The sequence below is a fragment of the Pogoniulus pusillus genome, chromosome 16, assembly GCF_015220805.1.
Source record: "Pogoniulus pusillus isolate bPogPus1 chromosome 16, bPogPus1.pri, whole genome shotgun sequence".
NCBI classification, from domain to species: Eukaryota; Metazoa; Chordata; class Aves; order Piciformes; family Lybiidae; genus Pogoniulus; species Pogoniulus pusillus.
In genome coordinates, this window is record NC_087279.1 from 9,889,123 (window position 1) to 9,912,226 (window position 23,104).

General features: G+C 39.1%; 1 protein-coding gene across 11 annotated transcripts in view; it reads right to left on the minus strand.

Moving 5' to 3' along the window:
- ATP2B2 (ATPase plasma membrane Ca2+ transporting 2) overlaps positions 1-23,104 on the minus strand; it is a 398,492-nt gene that overhangs the window by 111,359 nt on the left and 264,029 nt on the right. For all 11 annotated transcript variants that reach the window (XR_010305183.1, XM_064156366.1, XM_064156370.1 and 8 more), the window contains one exon: positions 3,298-3,495. Coding sequence is in view for 10 of the 11 variants with exons in the window: in XM_064156366.1 (XP_064012436.1) it covers positions 3,298-3,495 (198 nt within the window). In the remaining variant the exon portion in view is untranslated. The remainder of the gene's footprint in view (positions 1-3,297; positions 3,496-23,104) is intronic.

Sequence of the window (23,104 nt, forward strand, 5' to 3'; positions counted from 1 at the left end):
TCAGCTTTTTCCAACACTGTAAACTGAATGCAACTCAGTAGATAATAATCTACTTACTTTCCTCCAAACTGTGCTGGAGATGTTTGGAAATGCAATTATGTTACAGTCAAAGGACTTCAATTTGGCAATGTATGCACATTCAGAGCTTAAAATGGAAAATAACAGCCAATCTAGAGATACACCTGGAGAATGAACTTTGGAGCTTCTAATTGCCTAATACAGCAAAATGCACTAACACACATGCGTTAGACTACACACTTAGACAAGGTTCCTGAGGCACAGCCCTGCCACATGGAATGTCTGGGTTTAGTGTGCATTGTGAGTCAGCAGAGCACAACCACTCCTTCCAACTGGGTGACATCCACAAGGCTCCACTCCCAACAAAGACAAGAGGCTAAATCAAATCACAACCTTCCTTTCCATTGTGGGTCTTTTTCAGATGCTCTTCCACATAATTTTGGTGGCTGCTAATGAACTTGCACTACTGTGCTGTCATCTGTTGTTCAGGTCTCTGTGCATTTGACAATAATACAAAATAAAAGATATTCAGCTCTCCTTGTGGACTCCAGCCTGTCTAAACCCTTCTCTGATATTTCCTAAGTTGTATCATCCTTCATGACATCAGCTACAACTCCCTGGCCAGACTCCTCATTCAAGCTGCTCCTGAAGATAGACCAAAGCCTTTCTGAACAAAGGCCAAAAAGCATTTGGCTGATGCTAATGCTTCTGCTATTCACTAAGTTCTTTCTATGGAAACACCCACTTCCACATAGCTGTGTCTTCAGCAGAAAGGCTCATGCATGCTCTGCTTACCAGCCTGTCCTAGTCACAGACCTCAATGACATCAATAAAGCATAAGGGGATCACAGCCACTTAGCTGTGACCACAGAATCAGCAGAATTACCCAGTGCAATGCTAAGCCAATTCACAACACAAACTTCCCTGTGACAGGAAAAATGCAGTGTCACTACAAACACCTTGAATCTGTACGGACATCCACTGCTCTCTGTCATCTTCCATTCTCACCCCCCTCCCCAACACTGTTTCACACCTGCCTGCTCATAAAAGTTTTACCTTTTTTCTTTCTTTCTTTCCCCCCTATTATCTTCTACACTGCAACAGTATTTGTGTACATTACAGAAGAACTGGTTTTAGATTCTCAAAGGTCTGTGTGGATGATGGTGAATTGATGAGTTCAAGTAATCAGCAGCGATGACTGGGCAAATCAGTGTGGGAAGGGGAACAGTTCTTGTTGACTCATTTTCAAAATAAAAATGCATTTCATTTGGCCAAACAAAAGGAAACAATTAGAATTCAAGAAGGGAGACTGCCTTATATGCCATAAAACAAGCAGGTACCAAAGTCTCCTATTACACAAAGGAGACTTGCTGAGCTGCAGACAAACTTGACTCTCACAAGCTTTACATATTTCATGTCCTCCTCAACCAACAAAATCAAGTCTCAAAAACCTTGGGGACAGGGCATAAAAAGATCCTTTGAATCTTACTCAGTATTAGTCTACATGTACTTTTATTTGATAATTGGCTACTGAAGGTTATGCAAAACCATTTAATCAAATTCAAATATGACTTCACCAATGGCAAAATCAAGTTTAATATGTTCGGTTTTTTTAAATGTTTAGGATGTCTATAAATAAGCTACAGGTATCCTTGGCAGCAGTTCACAAGTCACCCACGTTTATGCAACTGCTTGAAGAAAGACTTCAAAAAATGTAAGGGACCTTTACAATGCATTGGATTAAAGAAATTCTTTACTCTGTGTAAAATATGGCAAAACCTTCCATGAAAACAATTCTAAAATCATAGGGAAGCAGTGAGCACTCAATAAAATACTGTGCTGTGGGAAAACACAAACACTTTTTCCCAGGCTATGCTGCTGAGCTTTTCAAACTATCTCAGACGTGTTATGCCTTCCCATGGGAAAACAAACATCTTAAATGCAGTATCAAAATAAGATGTGTGATGACACATCTCCCCTCTTTCTAAAACCTCTAACAACACCATTTTCAATATTCCTTTCCCACCAAATAAATTAAGAAATAAGAGGGTAACCTTCTATTTTTAGGCACATTTATGCCTAAGAAAAAACAGCTGCAGAATTAAATTCTGATCTTGTACAGCATTGTTCATGGGTTACAATGTCTCTAAGGTATTCTACTATGTCCAGTTATAGGAGGTAATAAAAATAAATCACATTCTCTTCAGTTAGAAAATAAATTGCCTCTTTAGCTTTTCATGTCTAAATCAGATACCTTCATATATTCAAAATTCAGTGAGAAAGCAGCAAAAGATTCCTGGTTAAATATAAAAGATTAAAGAATGGTAAATACAAGAGCCCTGCACAGCTATGTGCTTATTCTGCTTGTGAATGGAAAAGGAAGGAGGAAGGGTCCTGAAGGAAAGTAGCTGGGGGAAACTGAAATGAATGCAAAACGCATTTCAAGGCTATATGTAGAGGAAGAAATTCTTCATACGTTTGCCAAGCTATTCACGTCATTTCACACAGCATGTTTTATCCAGATTTATAAGTCTCTGAGAGAGCAAGAGAGGGGGAAAATAAATCTGCATTAGTTGCCAGAAAAATGGAAATCTTGCATTTATGTAGAGGAACAAATATTTTAAGCATGTCAATTCAATAGTATCTTCCAAAGTCGGGGGGGGGGGGGGGAAGGGGGAGAAAGGTGGGGAAAGGTGGGGGAGGGTGGAAGGGGAGGCTAGGCAGGTTGCTATAACTTTCTAACTCTATCACAGAAGGATTCTGCAGTATGTAGTTTATAAGCAACATAACTCAGACTTTAATGCTCCTTTTGGAGCCAGGCTCACTGATCTTATCTACATCATTAAATGTACTAAAATATGTGAATTTCACTAAGTTCAGGACTTTGGTTGGTATAAGCTAGCTGAAGACTTGCCCATGTTCATGTAGATAAGACACATCAGTTATATAAGGAATTACACATTTCTCCTCTGTAATGAAGTTAGCAATCATCTGAGATTAATAAAGCTCAAAGGTGAAAAGAGAATCAGAAGCACCCCAGTTTTATAAGGATATCATAATTTTCTCTATTAACTCATTTAATATACACCACGAAGTTCATCTGTTTGCAAAAAGAAATGTCAAGCACACAAAAAATATGTCAGTAGCAGATGTAATGGTAACGGGAACAAGCCACATAGTGGTTTCCTGTTAGTGATCTTCTGAATGGTGGAATTAATTTGAGAGATGAGACTGTTTTTTTCTGAACTTATACAAATAACTTCTATTAAAAGTTTTTACCTTCATTCCCTTCTCCAGGTGGCTGATAAAACGAAAGCCCCAAAGATATGATGGCTGCAATTTCCAAGATGATAAGAGTCACATCCTGCAATGCTTCCCAGACTAGCTGTATGAATGTTTTTGGCTTCTTTGGAGGTATAAAATTTTTTCCAAAAATAAGCTTTCTTTTTTCTAGGTCTGCAGCAGTGCCAGCTAATCCTGTAAATAGAACAAAAGAAATTACAATTGTAGTGAAATAGAAAATACCCATTTATCCCGTAAAATATTTCTCAAAGAACAACCACAAGTTGTACCTCCTATGGCACAGTAACAAATAAGTAGATGTTGCAAGTAAACTTTGCTTCTGCAAGATCATTCACCCTTCATTCTGAGCACAACCCTTCTGCAGCACTAATGCCTGCCAGTCTTGAATTACTTCGTTTACCTTAATAAGGCCTATGCATATAGATAGATACATACATGTAAGCAATCACTTCTGCAAATAGATCATAAAGCACAAATCAACTATTTTGGGGGTCAACCTATTGGCAGCTTTTGGTAATCAATAGAAGTATATGTGCCTATGACTTCAGAGTATAAATCAACAAAGCTGGCCTTGTTCTACTTCAAAGCAATCTTTCTTCCTGCATATGTACTGCCACACAGGCACTAGAATGAACTGCATCACTGAATCACAGCATCAAAGAATGGTGGGGGTTGGAAACAACCTCTGAAGATCCCATCTCCTGCCAAAGCAGGACTACCTAGGGCAGGCCATACAGGAACACATCCAGGCAAGTTTTGAAAGTGTCCAAAGAGGAAAACTTTGCAATTCAGCCTGCTCCAGGGCTCCAGTACCCTCACAGTAAATGTTTTCCTCTTGTTGAGGTGGAATTTCCTGTGTTTCAGACTGTACACACTGCTCCTCACCCTAACACAGGGCACCACTGAAAAGAGCATGGCCCCATCCTGACACCCACCCCTCAGATATTTATAAACATTAATAAGATCCACGCTGAATTTTCTGCAGGCTAAACAGCTCCAGGCCTCTCAGCACTCTTGTAGCCTCTGCTGGACTTTCTCCCATAGCTACCTCAGCTTTATGTCTCATTCATTAATGACTGGTGCGACTGCTCCCATCAGGATGCCTGTCAGATGAAAGCATCAGACCAAAACACCATTTCCTCAAGACGAAAACGATGCTTGACCATATCAATCCTGCTAGGTACAGGCAGAGATGTTGACTCGCCTTTCACTTCAGGTATATAATTACAGCTCTTGTGGAGCTTCTGACTCTTGGTTAACTCATCAAACTTTCATTCCACCTTCAGCTTCTAAGTAACACTATCCTCCTCCCCCAGATACAGGCATGCTGTAGTTATTATTACCTCACTTCATTTAATTTTCAGCACTTAGGGCTTAGTGACACTAACAGAGGTCCAAGCTATGAAGTATGTTTCTTTATCAGTGATTCAAACAGTAGCAAGTCAAGCCTCTCTCTACTTCTTTATGAGCTTCAAGACAGCTCCCAATGCAATGAGGGAGCTTTCCCTATGAAATATGAGTTGCAGACTATGAAACATTTGGGTAGTGGCCCTTTGTGAACCAATGCAGATCACATTGGTTAGGACAACACAAGTGAGAGATCAGGGGTGACAGTACCCATTGATGGGATCTGACACAGGACAAGCCTTTAAGCAGAAACCAAACTAACGCAGTTTGACTAGTATTCAGAGGACTGCAAAGCCCTTTCATACAAAGATTTTAACTAAAAATGGCATGCCCATTCTGCAGTAGGTCCCCAAAACACAGCCTCCTCCAAATACACTGGTCACTTCATATATAAAGGGGAGAGGACATGGATGGCACTGATTGTGGTAGGGATTTGGGGCAGAAATGTTCATATCATGCATCTAAGAGTAGCAATACAAAGCGCTGAAACAGAAAAAAAAATCAAAAAACAAACTGTAAAGTGGAAGAAAGAGATGTCCCTGATATGTCTATCTTCCAAGACACCATATGTGCACAGTGGTGAGCCAGCTCCAGCAGGTAAGTAGACAACTGGGTACTCATGAAAAGGATGGCTGAAATTGTACAGGAGGCAGTATCTTGCAACAATCTTCATCATATTTACCTACACAGAATGGATTTATGACCTTGAAATTAGGCTACAAACTTTACTGTCAAGAGGTCATTAAAAGTATACATATCCTATCCTGTGCCACTGATCACAGTGAGCACAGAAATACACATCCACACCAAGCAGCCTCCAAAGCAAAAGAGAGATTAACTCAATCTTACCTAAAGAAAAGAGCATATTCATCTTTAATGATGACATTTATTTTCTTGCAAATGACACTGAAATACTAGAAAATGAAATTTAGTATTTGGTTCAAACTAAAAGCTTTCTCTTCTCATGAGATCTGACCATTACTAAAAAGCACCTGGACAGAAAAATTTTGGTTTTGGTTTGTTTTTTTTTTTTTACTTTCTCTCATTGAATGCCAGAAACTAACTCCAACATTTAGAGAGAGAGAAAGGAAACGAGAGAATGAAAAAATCTAGAGCTGATTGATGAAATCAGAGCCCAACACTTCTTAGCCATTAGTATACATGTGCAGCCATTCAGAAAGGGACAATAAAATATACAGAAGCCAAAATTATACAAAGAAGATCAGCCAAGGGAAAGGTGACTGAAAATCTGAGGCAATGCGAGACAGTTATTTTGCAAAAGCGTCCACAACTTCTCCCTGCTATTTGCCAGCAGAGGTATAAGGAGATGCCCTCCTTTTTTCAGATCATCTGCTTTATCCAGAAACATTCTTTTAAGCAGCCCTAGAGGTGTTTCAAGCAAGCCTAACTTGGTTGCCTGAAGAGGCTTAGAGGTCACTCCCACTTTCTGTCTCACTGGCAGATCTGCAGGATGCTGCTTCCCAGCAAGCGCGTACTGACAGGCAGTACAGATGGTGAAAACGTCAATTAGCACAGCGAGATCTGCAAGTGGACATCTGTCCTCACCAGTACTTTTAACCAGGAAACGGCTTTCCTGCTGCTACATTTTTTTTATGCTTTTTTTTGTTTTACACATACTGACTTCAGTACTGTTCCTATGGGGTTTTTTAAATTTCTCACTTGTCCCTGCAGTACTGAGTTCTGTGACAAAAATGAAAGAGCACTGCAAATGAAAGCAGTTTGAAGTAGTTCATTTCTATATGAAGATCTAAAACATCTAAGGAAGAGAAAAAGGACCAGTGGGGACTGAAAAAACAAAATCAAAGCAAACACCAGTTCAGAATGGCTCCAGACTTCATATGTTACTAGCAAGAAAAGCATCATTCCTTCTGGTATTCTGTGTGACAACAAGCCATGGGCTCGTTGTCTTCATGCTTCTATGTTCATTTGTCCATACAAATGTGAATATTCAAATCTTTTAAATTGCTTTTCTACATCGAGGCTGCACAATGCTAGTTCACATGGCCCAAGTGTTTTAGAATGACTATGCAGGTTTGGGTTAAATTTATATACAAATAATAGATACAAGTTTGGGGAAAATGGTGAAAATTTATGACTGAGGATTCCACAGAACCTGAATCACTTCTTTAGGTTTTAGTTCCTAAAAATTTTCCCCAAAATTTGTTTGAAATCTGCAAGAGAATGAAAAGTGCTTGCACAGAAAACATCTCCTGCAATGCTGTGCAGTATATTAAATGCATTTCTGATCTCATCTGGCACTGTTGCTTTTCTGGAGGGTGAAAAAGATTTAGAAACTGGAGAAACGCCACTTAATGAATTTTCTCTGTTCCTTATCTACATCTGTCAGTTACTGCATGCTGAATACAAAACCATCATTTCAATTAATTCTTCCTGGAAAATCATATTTCTCTGACAGTCATCTCTACTGCAACCAAATGGAGCATGACAAACAGAGAATGATTTTGATGCTGCAAAAATAGCAAAAGCACATCACTGCTAAAGCAACAATTTAGAAACAAAGATACAAAACAACAACCAAAAAAAAACTTTTAAGAGAATGTTTCACATCTGCTTAAATTTTAAGATGAAAGCCACAGAATTTAGATTTGCACTAAATGTGCAAAATAAAGCATTCATTACACACTGGCTTTCTCCTGTACATTTTCTGATATATCCAGAAGCACAGACAGAAATTCCAAAGAGCAAAAACTTCAGTCAAAGCATAATTAACTTCAAATGCAAGGCAAACAGAGGTTTCACAGTGATGCTGAACTGCTATAGAAATTAACACATAGAGGAAAACCAATTGGTTTGGTTAGTGAATTCTATTGACAATTAGATATGATGGGCATGAATTCTTCACATTAGAATACAAATGTGTATTTTACCCCATGAGCTCCTATCACCCTGGTCTCAAAGTCTCTTTTCAAATGATGAGCATCCATACCATCATATTATCTAGGTCTTCAAAGAAACTAAAATCACTCCAAATATCACCTCAACAATTACTTCATTTTCTTTGCCTTGTTTAACAAATCCTATTTATTTCATGTTTAGCTATGAAACAGTCTCTGTCACTAGTGTTGCTCCATACTACTTTAGTGTAACTTGCCCAGGCCCACCAGTTTCTCATTTTCTCACATAGATTCTCAAAACTTCATAACATGAATGAAAAATTCGAGCCCCACTACTGCTGTTACAACATGGCAAATTCAAACCCACAGTCTCAGCACTTTTTCTGAGATTTTACTCTCTAGCTTTGGAAGGAAATCGCTGTGCACTATTTTGCTTTCCTTTCTTGGAAAAACCAGAAGTGAGAGCAAGCTTTTTTCTTCTACTTCAAACTAAGAAGTATTATCTATACAGTGATTGAAAGAACTGAAAAAGTCCTGCCTTAGGAAATGGTCCCCAACTCAGAAATAGGGGAAGGCAAGGCCACATGCACAGTAGACTCTGACTACTGGTATGCTTTTGATCAAATTCTAAGAAAGAGCTATTTTGTTCCTTTGTCTTATGATGTCATCAAGGATGCTATGATGTAATCCTACAGCAGTCTTCATTAGATCATTAAGTCATCATGACACTTACCTAGAGGACAAGTAAAATTAACATCTGCTTTTGTACCAGGTACGTCACCAAAATTCAGGCTGCGTTAAGCAACCTGTTTTGCAGACATAATTTTTTTCCATCTAAAACATACATCGAAGATGTGAAGCAAAATGAAAATATCCACACTTGGAATGGATGCCTTTGTGACCTCCCAATTTTATCACTTGTGTGTTAACTGAAAAACATTTGGATGCAGTGCAGTGAAATGTAGTTTAGGTCATACTAGAGAGAATCCAGTCCATCAGAACGAGTATTTAATGACAGCATTTACTGCATTTCAGCAAGCTGAATTTGAATTTCACCAGTGAATGAGCCTCAACGAATAATAATTTCCTTCTAATCTCAGAACAACAAAGCCGTCTTTGAAGTGTAATGAATCTCATTACCTGTTTTCATTAATGGCTTTTGCTTACATCTGTTTACATACATTTTAAGAAATTTGTCTAAAAATTTAAAGCCTTTGTAATTACAAATTGTTTAGTGCATGTCCTATAAGCTTTATGCTGCTGGTGCTATTTCTGAGACCATTTCTGTTCTGCCATCAGACCCTGTAGGATTTAGAACCTTTACAGCCAGATGTAAGCAGCCAAAGTGCAGACAAGAGGGACACAAAAGTGGCAGAATCATGAAATGAATTAATGCTCCTTCCATTTCCTCATTAATCATCTTCCTCCAAACCACACAGCGACAACTGGCCAAGTCACCACATTCTGCCCTCTTGAGTTCTACCACAGCTTCAGCTGTCACCCTGCAGTACAAGGGTCACCTTGACTACAAAAGCCCTTATGTAAACCTTCTTGTTACAAGTTGCAGTCAAAAAATCAGTCATAAGTCACATAAATACATCTCTAAATCCATGACTTGTTAAAAAAATGAAGTAAGGCAACTTAGCTTTCTTACTAACCAACGCATCCAATATAAAAGTTAGGAACAGATACATAACTCAAATTTCTACAATTAGTTTCTATTTTGGTCTCTGTCCAGATACAGAAACGCATCAGCAGCTTTATCTCCACTATATGAGGTGGCAAAAAGTTGAAGTTCTTGCCCCAGACACAGCCTAGGAAGTTCAGGAGAGTAGATTCACATCTCCTGGTATTCCAAATTTACACTCACTGCAAGATCCCATGCGGGATTTATTACTGCCAAAAAGCACTGAATGCTCCACGATGTGTTTCATTCATTTCCCCCTCTAGCCATTTTGGGTTCATTTCTTCAACCTTCTAATTTCTTTTAAAGTAAAATTCCTCTGAAAAGAAGCTGTTACCCAGGAACAAATAATTTACATAAGATGGTAATAACAGCAGAACCAGAGATGGTTCCTGACAATGATCATAAAGTAACCCCCGAAAAGCCACTCAACCAAAAGACCTGTTACCATTTCAGAATAATCTAATGGCTGGACCTATCTGCAGGACATGACCATGAGCTTACATCAAGGCAACAGACAAGACATCAAATATTAAAGGCAAGAAATGCATCACATCAGATGACTAATATTTTTCTTGCCTAAACAGACAACAAAAAGCTTTCTTCAAAGGCTGCTAGCAAAGCATTCACCAAGAGCTAAAGGTCCAGTACGAGAAAAGAGGAATTAAGAGTTCTTTTTTTACAAATATACTGCTGTCAGTAAGAGTACAGCTGTTCAGAGGGAAGATAATCATCCCACCAGAAGTCATTTCTTCAGCTCTTACACCACTCAGCAATCATTAAAGCATTTACATATGTCTCATCTTGTGTACCACAGGCTCCTGGAGACGATTTTTCTTTTGTTCTATCTCGATGTAGTATCAAATGCAACAAAGTGATTACAGATTTCAGGGCAGCAATACTCATTAAAAAAATCTAGTGTGTATATCCGCCATCCAGCTTTCATCTGTTACCCACCATGTACTAGAGAAGTCATTACAAATTCCTTGTTACATTACACAGAATTGACAGTGCAGTAAGAGTGCAGATATTCAGACAGTTAAACTGAGTTACAGAAGGTCATTACTGCAGCTAAGCCAGCCAAACCCAAACCAGTGGGACACCCCACAGATGTTGGCTTCTTCAGAGTAGGTCAGCATCACATATCCTCAGCAGTTTACTAGCATTGGGGCTATTCAAGAGACTGAGAGGGAATGGAGGACTGTGAGGAAGGCATGTCTATCCTTTCCAGGTACATAAAGCTTGATAATGACTTCTCAAATTTTTTCTGTTCAGTTCCATAGAGCATGTCCACTCAGGATGAGTGACAGCAACCTCACAGCCTCTGAAGCTGAGAAAGCATGGCCTGAGAGGACGACATTAAACAGCTGAATATGCAGACAAAGTAAGTGCAGCACAAGGCTCTTATGCAGTATCCTGAAGGTGTGTCATGCCTCTCTCCTATGAAAGATCTTTATTATCATTGTTTTTTTACTGCAACCACCATAGTTTCTTCTGTATAAGCAGTTCCAAGGGTCTATAGCTTGTATTTATTTGATGAAGCCTACTGGAAAGGTTAAAAGCAACACAGTACAACAACATATGCTATCATAACAACAACAGCACAGAAAAGAGGGTTTTTTTCAGGATGAGGTCAAGAATTTGTAGGTTAAGGTAGCTAATTCCTCATGTAGATATTTTAGTCTTTTACATTAAAATAAGTAGCATAAGAAGAAATCTTGTGTTCTGAAGAAAGAGACACATTTTCATGTCAAAATGGGAGTCAAAATGAAAATAACAAACCTCACTTTGCCAAGTCTGTTTCCATAGCAGGACTCTTTCCCACCCTCACTTAAGAGAAAACAACAAATAAACCAGATAGCAGTGAGCTGTGCTTTTTAGAGGTGCTGCTACTTGGCAAGTCTTCTTAATTTCATTGCTATCTTTGTCAGTGTCATCTGCTTTTCCTGTGAGTAATGTCAGCTTGTCAGCTACACAGCACCTGTACGCTAAGCTATGCCACTGCAACTGCAATGTATTTTATGCTGCTGTGTGCTCAGGAGGCTATTCAAGGTATCCAAAAAAGACTGAGAACAGTGGAGAAAACAAAGTGCTATGAGCATTACACCATCTGCAAGCAATGTTAAATGCCACTATCACTTCTGCAAGTGACAGTGATATCACTCAAAACCACACACCCAATCTGTGAGATGGTAAGACAGTAAGGTGCTTTTTAATCATCCATGCCACTGCTCACGACCTCTGAAACCTCTAGCACAGCACACACTGCTGTGCTCACCATTCCCTGTGTAACACTGTTGCACTTATCCCTAGCCATTTGCTCCATCCTCTTTATAAACAGCTAGGATCCATCCTTTAGATCATCATCTTCCCTTCCTGTAGACTTGGGTACCACACAGACTTGGAGGTTCAACAGAAGTGAAAGATGTGAAACTTCTTCCAAAGCTGCCAACATGAATACTGCCTACAGTGAATATCTCATGAATGACCAAAGTCACATAGTCAAAGTTTATAGAGTCACCAGGCAAATTATACCAGCCCCTTAGTGCTCCATTTTCCAGATAAGTGAAGAAAAGATGGCAAAGGAATTCTGAAGACTCTTCAGTCTTCTGGTAATTAGTTAATTCAGTCCACAAAAGCTGTCTAGGTATAAAAGAGCAGCAGAGTAGAGCAGGGACACAGCATCAGCAGAAGTGTTTTAGCTGGGATGATAGCACTATTGAACAGATGTAATATTACTCCTCCAAAGAGTTCTCATCCTCATATAATAAAAACAGGACAATACCAAGAGATGTCCTGATGCCTTTTTTAATACTGTGAAAAATGTTTTATTGATTCTTGCTTTATTTTTGAATGCTTAGAATACATAAACTGTGACCAAAGCAATCCTAAGATGTGCTGTGGGCTACAGCACTATTTTATTCTTACATACCCACAGGCAGCAGAACTCCATTAGGAACACAACGCCCACAGACACCTCCCACTTTAGCACACTACAAAGCCCAAAAGAATAGACTCTCTCTTATATGAAGCACATATTGCCAATCACTTTGATCAGCCCGCAACATAACTAACCTCATCTGAATGCAATAATCACTACTGAAGTTCTCCAGATTGTTTTCCAGTGCAAATCAAATACTAAATTGAATTATAAAACTCCTCAAGGATGATGTTCCCAGTCACCTGCTGTATGTAGTAAGACTGTAAGTCAGAAGCAGTCAAGGACACCATAGATACCTTTATGAACGCCAAACTGGTTCCACATCAAAAGTAGCAGAAATACACTAGAACATGTGAGACTAACTTTTCTCCACAAATGAAGAGTGCACTCACTAGCCTGTTTTTCACTCTTTAGTGAATTCATTACTTCCACTGCATATTTGGTAGAAAACTGCAACTCTGACTCGCATCTTATCCTGCATTTCATCACTGAGGTGAGCAGGAAGCCCTTTCAGTTGTCTAGAAGCATCCAATTAATTAGAGCTACTGATTTTGGTCAACTCCAGCAGAAGGATTACAAATACTTGAGAATTTTTATTAGACACATTTGCAAAAACAAAAGCATATTTATAATAATAGAAGCATCAGGTTCATACCAACAACCACCATTGCGCAGCTCAGATGTGCAAGCAAAAATAACATTTTCTCATTGTCCCCAAAACAATCCCTACTATTAATTATCCCCTATTAATTAACCTTCATTATACATGTGGAAGCTTAAGTTTTTATTTAAAATGAAATCTCAAATTACAAGTCATATAATCAATTATGGCTTTAAGCATTCTCCTTGCACATCCACTACCTAAGTTTATATTTTGCTAGCCATTTCATTTTGCTTCCAGCTCATTAAAGTCATCGTTTCGCTTAATCCAGCTCAAATGGGAAGAGGCACTCCTAATCCAAAATAAGAACATCCATGCAAAGAGTTAAACCACAATGGTTAATCAGGAATAGATGTTCCAAAATAAATCCACGGGCTGAGAACAGTTAAATCCCTTTGACTGAGTTTGATTTAGACTACTTTGCCCCCAGCTTCTCAAAGCTGCTGCTAGAGACTTGTCTCTCCTTATCCCACAGCCATGGCGACTGAGCAATTAGAGTTAGAGTCACACATCATACAGTGAGAGAACACAATGATTTACTTTGTCAAATGAGAAATAAAATCTTGCAAGTAAAAGAAACAAAAAGACCAACCATTAGAAAAGAAGCAAAAAGGGGTTAAAGAAAAGCAACTAAACCTGATGTCCTTACTGTATGAAAACAAGCAGGTTTCTAGGCACTAAAAACTTTAACCATGTGACCCAAAACCACAGATAACCACAATTTAGAGACTTTATTACATTCTTTAGATTGAAAGAGATGGGAAAGTGGAGCTATTGCAGTTACACTCACCCCAAGAAAAGAACATTTAAACCTTTTACCTGACTGAGTCTAGAGGTGTTAGTTTGCCCCATTAGTAACTTTAAGTGAAAATCTTTTATTTTCAAGTTTCTCTTTCAGTAGGAGAGTAGCTTTTTCTTCACATAGTTCCTTAAATAGTCAGCTCAATTTTCTTGTATGGCCCCTGCCTCACACAAAATATTTTGGAGAAAATCAGTCCAAATTTATGGCAAGGTTGGTATCCAAAAGCTTATGCAAATTACCACTAGCCAGCTGCTATACTAATATTATGAAACAGAAGACTCCCCAGGTCCTTTTCACTGGCTGTTGAACACAGCATGGTAAGTGACTTTATTCTCATTGAAGCTCAGGTTTCCAAGTTCATAAGATAGAAGGCATTGAAACAGGCCTTTTTTAAATAGCCAAAAAAGACTTTTCCTATGAAAAAAAATGTTTTGGGAAACTGGCAATCGTCCTAAACCCCAGAATATTCCAGTCTATGATTCAAAAGCATTTTGTCATCTGTACAACCATTTTGCTTATAGCTGCAATGCAGCATTCTCTTCAGGACTGTTCATCACTCTTAAAGGATAGAATGACCCAATTGCCTGCTCTGTTTCATCATTATTCATTGATGAAGAGACTGGGCCTAGAGAATTGTCATTGCAGGACAAAATAAAAGTTCATTAATACAGTCCTTAAGCATGACACACATTAACACTAAACAAGGAAATCAGATACACTTTCACTGCAATCCTTGGCAATACTTAGAGAATGTCAGTTTAAATGGCACCAATAATATATTATGAACATAGAAAGTGAAAACACCTTGAAGTAAGAGGGCTAAGGATGAAGTCATTCCTTTCAGGCAGACATTTTGAGTATGCATCTGTTTTCTACAGGTTGTGTAAATGACAAGCAGAGATGAATTGAATGGTCATGCTGAAATATTCAGGATGCTAAAAGACAGACATTTTCTCTCTGTGTTGCCCTAATTCTGCTATTGCTTCTGCTTAACGTATGTATATTTCTCTTTGTCTCCCTATGTCTACTGCTCTTCCTGAGCATCGCCTCAACAGATCACTTCTCTGTCCTCTGTATCCTTTTCCACATTTTTTTTATTTTCCAGTCCTTCTATCTCAAAGAAACCGATGCCACCAATAAATTTCAGACAGCTCTTCCTTCTTCCCTCTGAGCTTCTACTGCTCAGCATAATCCACTCTTTCCTTGAAACGTCATCACTTTAGGGAAACGATTCTCTGAGTCCACAACTGTTATTTAACATTACACACCTGTCAGGTGGGGGAGTTGCTGACTTTTTAAGAGCAAAGCATGAGCACACAGTGTAATTCTGGGAGATCAGCATGTAGCAAGAGCCATATACTATAAGATTTTCTGTTTTCAATGATGGCCATAAAATACCATCTACTTTGCAAGGCTGATGAATGACACTGAAGAAAAGTCCTTAAAAGAAAAACCCAACACCTACCACAACCACTACTACTCACATTGCAAGACTTTGAAAATATTAAGAAAAACGTTGCATTTGTTTAATGATTACATAAAATTGAGTACCAATACTGCTTCCATTTATGTGCTCTCAAGATTTAATAATTTATTGGAAAAAATAACAACTCCTGTTATTGTGGAAACAGGCTTGCACAACGTAAAAAGACTCCAACAGCATGAATCTTCTAGCTTCCTGAGCTTTGTTTGTGTTACAGCCTTTACTGCAATTAAGCTTAGTGCATATGAAGTTCACTGCCTGCCAGACCTCAGAGGACTGATACAGCCCCAGATGGGTAATTCAAGCTCCTTTTACACTGACCTACCAAACTCTGGCCTATTAGACCTGTCTGGTAAAAGTGAGAAGGTATTACAATTTCATTCAGATCTTGATATCCCAGCAATTCATTCAACAAGGGTACCAATTATGTCTGATCCCCTCACCTTTCCCCCTGCTTCTGGACTGGACTGATTTGCCATGAAACAGTAATCCCAAATTGTGCTAAATTTGATCATAGTGACCTGAGATGAAAGGTTCTGGATCTTGAAAGCAATCTTTAATTCATCCAGTTAGTTCATTCATTTGTTATAGTTTTAGTGCTTTAATAACACAGGCTCTTCATTTATAGGTAAGTATCCACTCCACTCTTGTTTACGTGCAGTCAGGATGACACACACAAAGACCATCATCTGCACTGATGAGAATGCTTCACAGAGCTTACACATCCTCTCATGCTCAGATGTAGCAGGACTTCGTAAAATGCAAAATGTTTCCTCTGCCAATGGTTGAAGGAGACAGGCAACACTACTAACTGACGCAGAACCATCAGTTCAGTCAATTTAATGTGCTTCCATCTCACAAACAGAAAATGGTATAATAACAGTTAATTTAATAACAGTATCAATTGTTTACTAACAACAACCCTATATCTGACCAAATACAGCAACTAATGTGGTCAGAACCTAACGAGAACAAACACAAACTAACTTCCTCAAGAAAGTATGCCTTGAAAGTGCATCCATAGTTGGAGTCACTAGTTCCCTCCCTAGAAAGGACTCCACTCTGCCTAGTTGCATCACTGAGCACTTAATGCCTCTGACTTCACCAAACATCCCACACCAGCACCACCCAACCCCTCTAGCCCTGTGAAGCCATAGGACCTCAGGCTTCAGCAGCAAACATATAAGCCCCATCAGGACTCTGTGCATGTCTGCACAGGCAGGTAACGAGTGCTGGCACCTGTGGTGTCCTGACTTAGTGGCTAACCATCAAAGAGCTCATCTGGACACATGCTGACATGACATATTTGCAGCTGCACTGAAGATTCAGATTTCTCCAGGACTACTTTAGCTTACAAACAAATAATTTAGAGCTTGAGCATGCTTCTGAGACAAGCCTTGATGCAGGGTTGAGCAGACAGTCTGGAGTCTGCTGCTGCCCAGCACTAACTCCTGCTGCTGATGTGCCCTCTTCCCTGCACACAGGTGGGCAGAGACCCCTCCTCTCCAACAGACTAGCACTCTGACCTTGCTAGCACCACCACATCACAGAAACCAGATTTAACTCCTTAGTTTTACATCTTAATTTGAATCTTCTTAAACACAAAAAATAAGTACATATAATGTTAATGACAGGCTGAGGTACAGTTACTAAGGCTCCATTTCTGCTCCCCACTTGGAAATTCTTTTTCCCTATATCTTTAAGATGTTTTCATCTGCTATGGCTCTCCACATTTGTTTTTGCTTTGTGCTTTCACCCTGCCCCTGAATCCAGACTGCATCTGCTGTGCTTTATGTAATGCCACTTTGCGCAGCATCATCGGACCTAAATACAGAACTGCAACAGGAAACTGCATCTAAAGATTTTGCTTTTGTTGATTTCAAGAGAGTAACTTCACTATTGAGGGCTCAGCTTCTTAAACTCTATTTCCTCAAGGCTGGAAACAGTTGAACAGGTTCTGAATCCTGCCTTTGTCGAGCTGCTGTTTCAACACCCTTGGCTTGTCCTTGAAATGGCTTTCTGCAGCCATGACTCACTCTGCTACAGCACTCATTTGGCTGTCAGAGAACTAAGCAGAGTGACAGAGAGTTAATCATGAAGGAACATCTCCATGCGAGAGGGACAACAGGGAGATTCCTAGGGCAGGAGGAAGAAACACCAAGCAATCAGGTCATCTTTCTTGATGTTTAAAACCAAAGAAAATTGGCATCTATAATTCCATTTTGTGGCTTTAAAACATTCCCAATTCTGTATTTCATTTATGTGTCGGGAAAAAAAATACAGCCAAGCCTTTGCCTTACAAGCAACCACTTAAAAGGGGAAAAGTGCACAGTAGGAAGTATCTGAATTATATGAGTATTAGGGAAAAATAACAGCTAGCAAACCAGCAGGTAATGAAGCTGTTTGCAGGCTACTTTACTCTTCGCAGTCCACATCACTGGCATGTGACTGGCTATTTGTTCTTCAGAAAAAAAGGCTTCTTTAATATTGCATTGAATTTCTGGAAACTTTGGGGCATCATTTTCCTAGTGGTATAAAATGGAGGACCAAGTGTTCTTGTGCTATAGCAACCCATGAGGATTTGTCTAAATAGCAAAATTCTGTCTGGAATTTGTCTTCAGACAGATTAAGCAAGATGTCTGAAAGCTGTAATTCCAGAAATGATAACACAGGATGCTTTCTGGAACATATTTATTTACCTGAAAACCAGGCATGGTCATTAGGCTGTTTGTTTTCCAGTAAACATTAATAATCTGTGATCTGTGTGATACCTTCTAAGCTTCTCTTAGTCTCTTCTTCTCCTATGGCTACTCAGGGTTTATAATATATGCTTAGACATTAGGCCACTACCTGGCACAGTGGGGATTTGAATTATGATTGAAGACCAGCAAAGCACAAACACATTGAAAAATAACGCAATTTGCATCTCAGTTTAGCATATCTCATGCTACACACAAGTCATTATGGATCTCTGAGTTCATTTCATTCCCCTGAAATTCACTTGCAATAATGGTACACGAGCCAAGTATAAAACACCTCTTTTTCCCTACCCACCCCTAAGGTGAGTTCCTGAGACAACCAGACTTTTTTGCAGATCTGTTTCCTAGGGCAGCTACACAAACAGCTGTGCTGACGCTGAAAACCAGTGGCAACAAACAGCTGGGAAGTAGAGATGGTGGCATAATCACAGCTTAAAGCATGGCAACTGCTAAACACTTTTAGTGTCATCATAAAAGTCAACAGACAGGACACGTTTATGATCACCTATCTCACATAGTAATGGTGCTATGAAAGTTAGTGAAAATGAAAGCAGTAATTTGTAGCATTAGAGGTGGCAACCACAGGTTTACACCCCAACTGTTGGTACAAGACCCAGTGCTGGTCAAAGGTTCTGTTTATCTTTATAGCAAGGATTGCTCAGCCTCATAGCAAACACAGCCACATGCCTTTCGCTTTTCCATTTCCTATCTCTGCATAACATAATGTTTAAGCTATTAACAGGAGAACACTTCCTGACCCTTACATGCCTATGTATCTGCAATGCTTGGATTTTCACAGATTTCTGGAAGTTTTATCTCTATTAAGTGAAAAAAAAGAGAGAGAGAGGAAACTGATCTACAAGGATACATAAAGCTTGTACAATAAATGTCGTAACATAGATCAAAAGTGTTTGTTCCTGCTTAACTCACATACATCTTTCACATAATTGCCCTTTTATGTATACAGAGACAGAAAGAATGTACACAAATGTAGAAAACACATCAGGGATAGCACAGTGATGATGCAAGGAAATGTGCAAACTATCCATGTGAACACTGATTAGGAACATGAAACAAATCTGAGATGGGAGCTCTGGCTTAGACATGGGAGCTGTGTGCATGTGGTAGAAGTGGCATATGTGCAATATTTACTATAGTGGAAACACATCTGCAAGGAATGGAACTGCCCTGAATGGCCGATGCTGGTAGAAATCAGTTTTTTCCCCAGCATGCTGCTTCCACAGCTCATTGTCACAAAACCATTTAATATAGAAATCTCACAGTGCCTGTTTGGAAGGAACAGACAAGCATGACTAGGACATGACTGCATGATTTTTAAAGCTCTCATTTCTAATACATACAAAAAAATTAAGGATGAGCAAAGATACTATTTTTGTGGACAAGTTGTGTCACTTCTGCTGTTGAGGGTTTGCTGGACAGAAAGGATGTAACTGCTTTGGAAACTTTCAGAAAATTAAACGTAATCTACCTTCCAGTTATTTCTAAAATTGCATACAGCTGAAAAATCACATTAAAGGTTTTTTTATTTTGGGTCTCCACATGCCATAAATCATCTGATCTGGAGAAAAAATGAGACCCCTAGGAACAATAAGTACAACAGCATTATCTTTAGATACTGTCAGAAAATAATCACTGCTTTTTGGATCTGAAGCTGAGAAAGTAACAGGGATTTAAACAATTCTGGAGACATTTTAATTGCTTGGAGGGGGTTGCATTAGTGCACATCTCAAGGTAATTTTTATTACTGTTCTAATGTAGATTTCCAATGATTCTGCTATTTAGCAAATTGACTGCTCTTGCTCACAGCTCACACTCACTTTTGCAACAGATACAAACTCTAAGCCAGGAAGCAAAACATTTCAAATGCAAGTGGCAGTATTTATTTTTCCTGAAATGCTACAAGTGAGCTGGCTTTCCAAAATTTTTATTATCAGCAAGCTAACAGAATGCATGAATTCCAAGCATTCTTGGTAGTTTGCTACGTTACAAAGTAAATGCCACAGGGATTATTACAGTTAGAGTTAATTAAATATTTTCAGACAAAAAAAAAAATAAGTCTGATCTAAACCATAAGAACCAAGCTCCTCTTTTTGATATTTCCCCCCCAATTATTCCACTTTTTTGCCCTTAGATATTTTAACATATTTTGTTTCTTGTGCTATTTGCCTTTCCTTTTAGTTAACTACTACACATTGACATTATTATCTTCAATTTTAAGCAAATCAGTTTAACTGGAACTTCAGGTATGATCTGACCTGTAATAACTTTTCAGAAGACTTTGAATTCGAATTTTGCCACAACTACAGCTTATGCCAAGACACAGCTTCTCCTTGCTCACCGTCCAGAGTGCACGCGGACCTAAAACTGGACCACAGATACCTAAATGATGATAGTACTGGAGAGGTGTGCCCCCAGATTCCTGCTGCCTGTAAGTCTTCAGACATCTGTTTCACACCAAAGAAGGGCTGACCTTAACACAGAGCACATCAGCCCAGGTTGTCTCATGCTTCATATAGTTGTCAAATCACACAATGAAGTCATAGAAGCCTTTGTAGACTTCACATAAACAGAAACCATTGCAAACAACAGTTAAAATAGTGCAAACAGCTGCTAGATCAGATTCTGAGTTCTTACTAAAAGTAACTTAAATCATCCACATAGCTACAGTTATAAGTATGTTGAGAGTTTGGGTCTCATAAGCAAATCATACAGCATCAGATCTGCCTTCAGGTACCATGCCTCAAGGGTTTTTCAATGCCATTTCAGTTCTACCCTTATGGATGCCAATAAAGGCAACTTCAAAAAGCACAAGAAATACTTTAAAGTTATCAAACTGCCTCTGCATGAGTGAGCTGATTCCTAAACTATGAACACTGCATCCTTTATTCAATAAAGGGACTTACGCAGGTTTTTTTGACACGTAAGATGAAAAGCTGCCACTGACATGGAAGTTATTCACCTACTCTGTCCAATTGTGCTGCTTACAAAAAATGGATCAAAAATTAAGCAAATAGTTTATAACAAATACCTTATTAAAAAAAACAAACAAACAACAACAACAACAACAACAAAAAACCTTCAACTATCTGTAGTGTAAAGTTCACTTCAAATATTTATTACCATTCCAGTTTGGTCCCATTGCCTGGGAAGTTCTTTGTATGACACTGCAACTTCTCTCACACAGGGTTTTAAAAATTGTAGGTCCAGGAACAAAAAAAATCTAATTTCCTAAGGTACTCCAAGCTGAGTATGACAGCTAAATCCCATACATCCTAAGAAAGAGGATATGCAGTTCTGCAGCTGTAACTCTGTAGTATATGGACAAGCAAAACCTAATCACTGCAATCTTTGAGGAGACAAACCAATTCTGAGCCAGCTCATCTTACTTTTTTCAATTAAATCAGTGGAGAAGTTGCCTTAAGTAAGAAGTTGCCATTAACATGACAATGAGAACCTCCTAATACATCTTCCAGGCTCATCAACCATTCCAGCCAACAAAAAGGATTTGAAATATTTTTTGTCAGACCTCAGTCTGATACAGGCTTTCATTTGGCTTCACAGCACTAACTATGGGTACCAAACCTTGAAGGAAGAAAGGTCAAATTCTGCTGCATCTGAATGCTGACAGACCTTGCAAAAGTCTAAAATCTGGGGATCCATTTTTGAGGAATATTTTATACCAGGTGTTATTGTCACAGAATCTTCTGAAAATACAAATTGCAGCAAACCAGCAAAAATAAATATTCCTGCATATAATCTCTTGGGTGCCTTGAAGCAGGTGGTTGTGGTGGAGGACACAAGGAAAAGTAAAGAAAGCAGCAATGAAGAAATGTAAAGTTATTATTAATTACAGGGAAAAGATATGTCCTGTAATAGGCCTGGGTTCCTAACTCTCCATAGAGATGGTATTTATAAATTGCATGTTATAATCCAATTTTAATTCAGCATTTTCACTGGAGAAAAACAAACAAACAAAACAAAAAGGGAAGGAAAAAAAAAAAAACACAAATAAACCAAACCAAATACCTCCACCAAACAACAAGATATAAGAAACGTACTTATACACTTTGATTTACAAACCTAAGAATGGACACTATGATCCCAGAAGGAAATGGGTGAGGAGGGGCTGCAATGTTGAGCAGATGCAAAGATGGAAAGTAGGGTGAGGAGAGGGGCAGATTTAAACACAGGCAGTTCTGCTTGTGCAGCACCTGAGACATGGTAGTGACACACTCCACACAAAGCTAGTGAAGGATCCAAGGCAAGTCAGAGGCATGGATGCTGTTCTGCAGGGCCACACGTGAGCCAGATTTTGCTTTGTGCTGATCAGCTTTCCAGGAGGGGAGCAGCCAGGAAGTCTGCAACAATAAAGGAACCCTCTGGGAGCCGTGTTGAACTAAGGTTGTACCCTGCAGTGGCTGACTCCTCATCTCCAGAACACCCTGCAGTACTACCACCTTAGAGCCTTTTAGCATTACTAAGGATATTCCTGTGTATTCATCCCCTTCACTCAACCCCAAATAGCTGATGGAAGGATGGAAAATGATCCTTGAATAGACAAACAGGTAAGTTACACCATCCCCGTACATCTGCTTCCAGGAGTGACAGAAATACTCTCCAACACTGCTTCAGCCTCTGCAGAGCAGGCAGAGGCTGTTATTAAAATACTGTCTTGGTTCATGCCAGCTCCCTTGATGTTTCATAATCCTACGTGTGCTGAAAACTCAGTGAAAAACAGATTCCTCCTACTACAGAGATCTGCTTCATACACCAAGCAGTTCCCCTGGATATAAAATTGATCCCCAGGAGAAGGGAATGATGGACATTTTAAAAAAGACTGCAATGGCATAGGATTAGCCTGAGTCAAGGATAACAGTGTACCCATACTCTAGATAATTGCAGTAAGCTCATGGGGTTTGCTCAGCACTGTCAGCCAATTGCTTCATCTGCATTGGTTACAATTAGTGATAAATAACGAGAAGTAACTTGGCAGCACTGCGTTGCTCTTAAAACTGCCACGTGAAGGAAATCCTGGCAAATAATTACTCAGCACATACATATGCACATATATGCAGACTTTGCAAATCAAATCCCTCCCACCACATGAAGAAAGTTTTCAAATGACGTGAACATAATCTTTCTCTACACG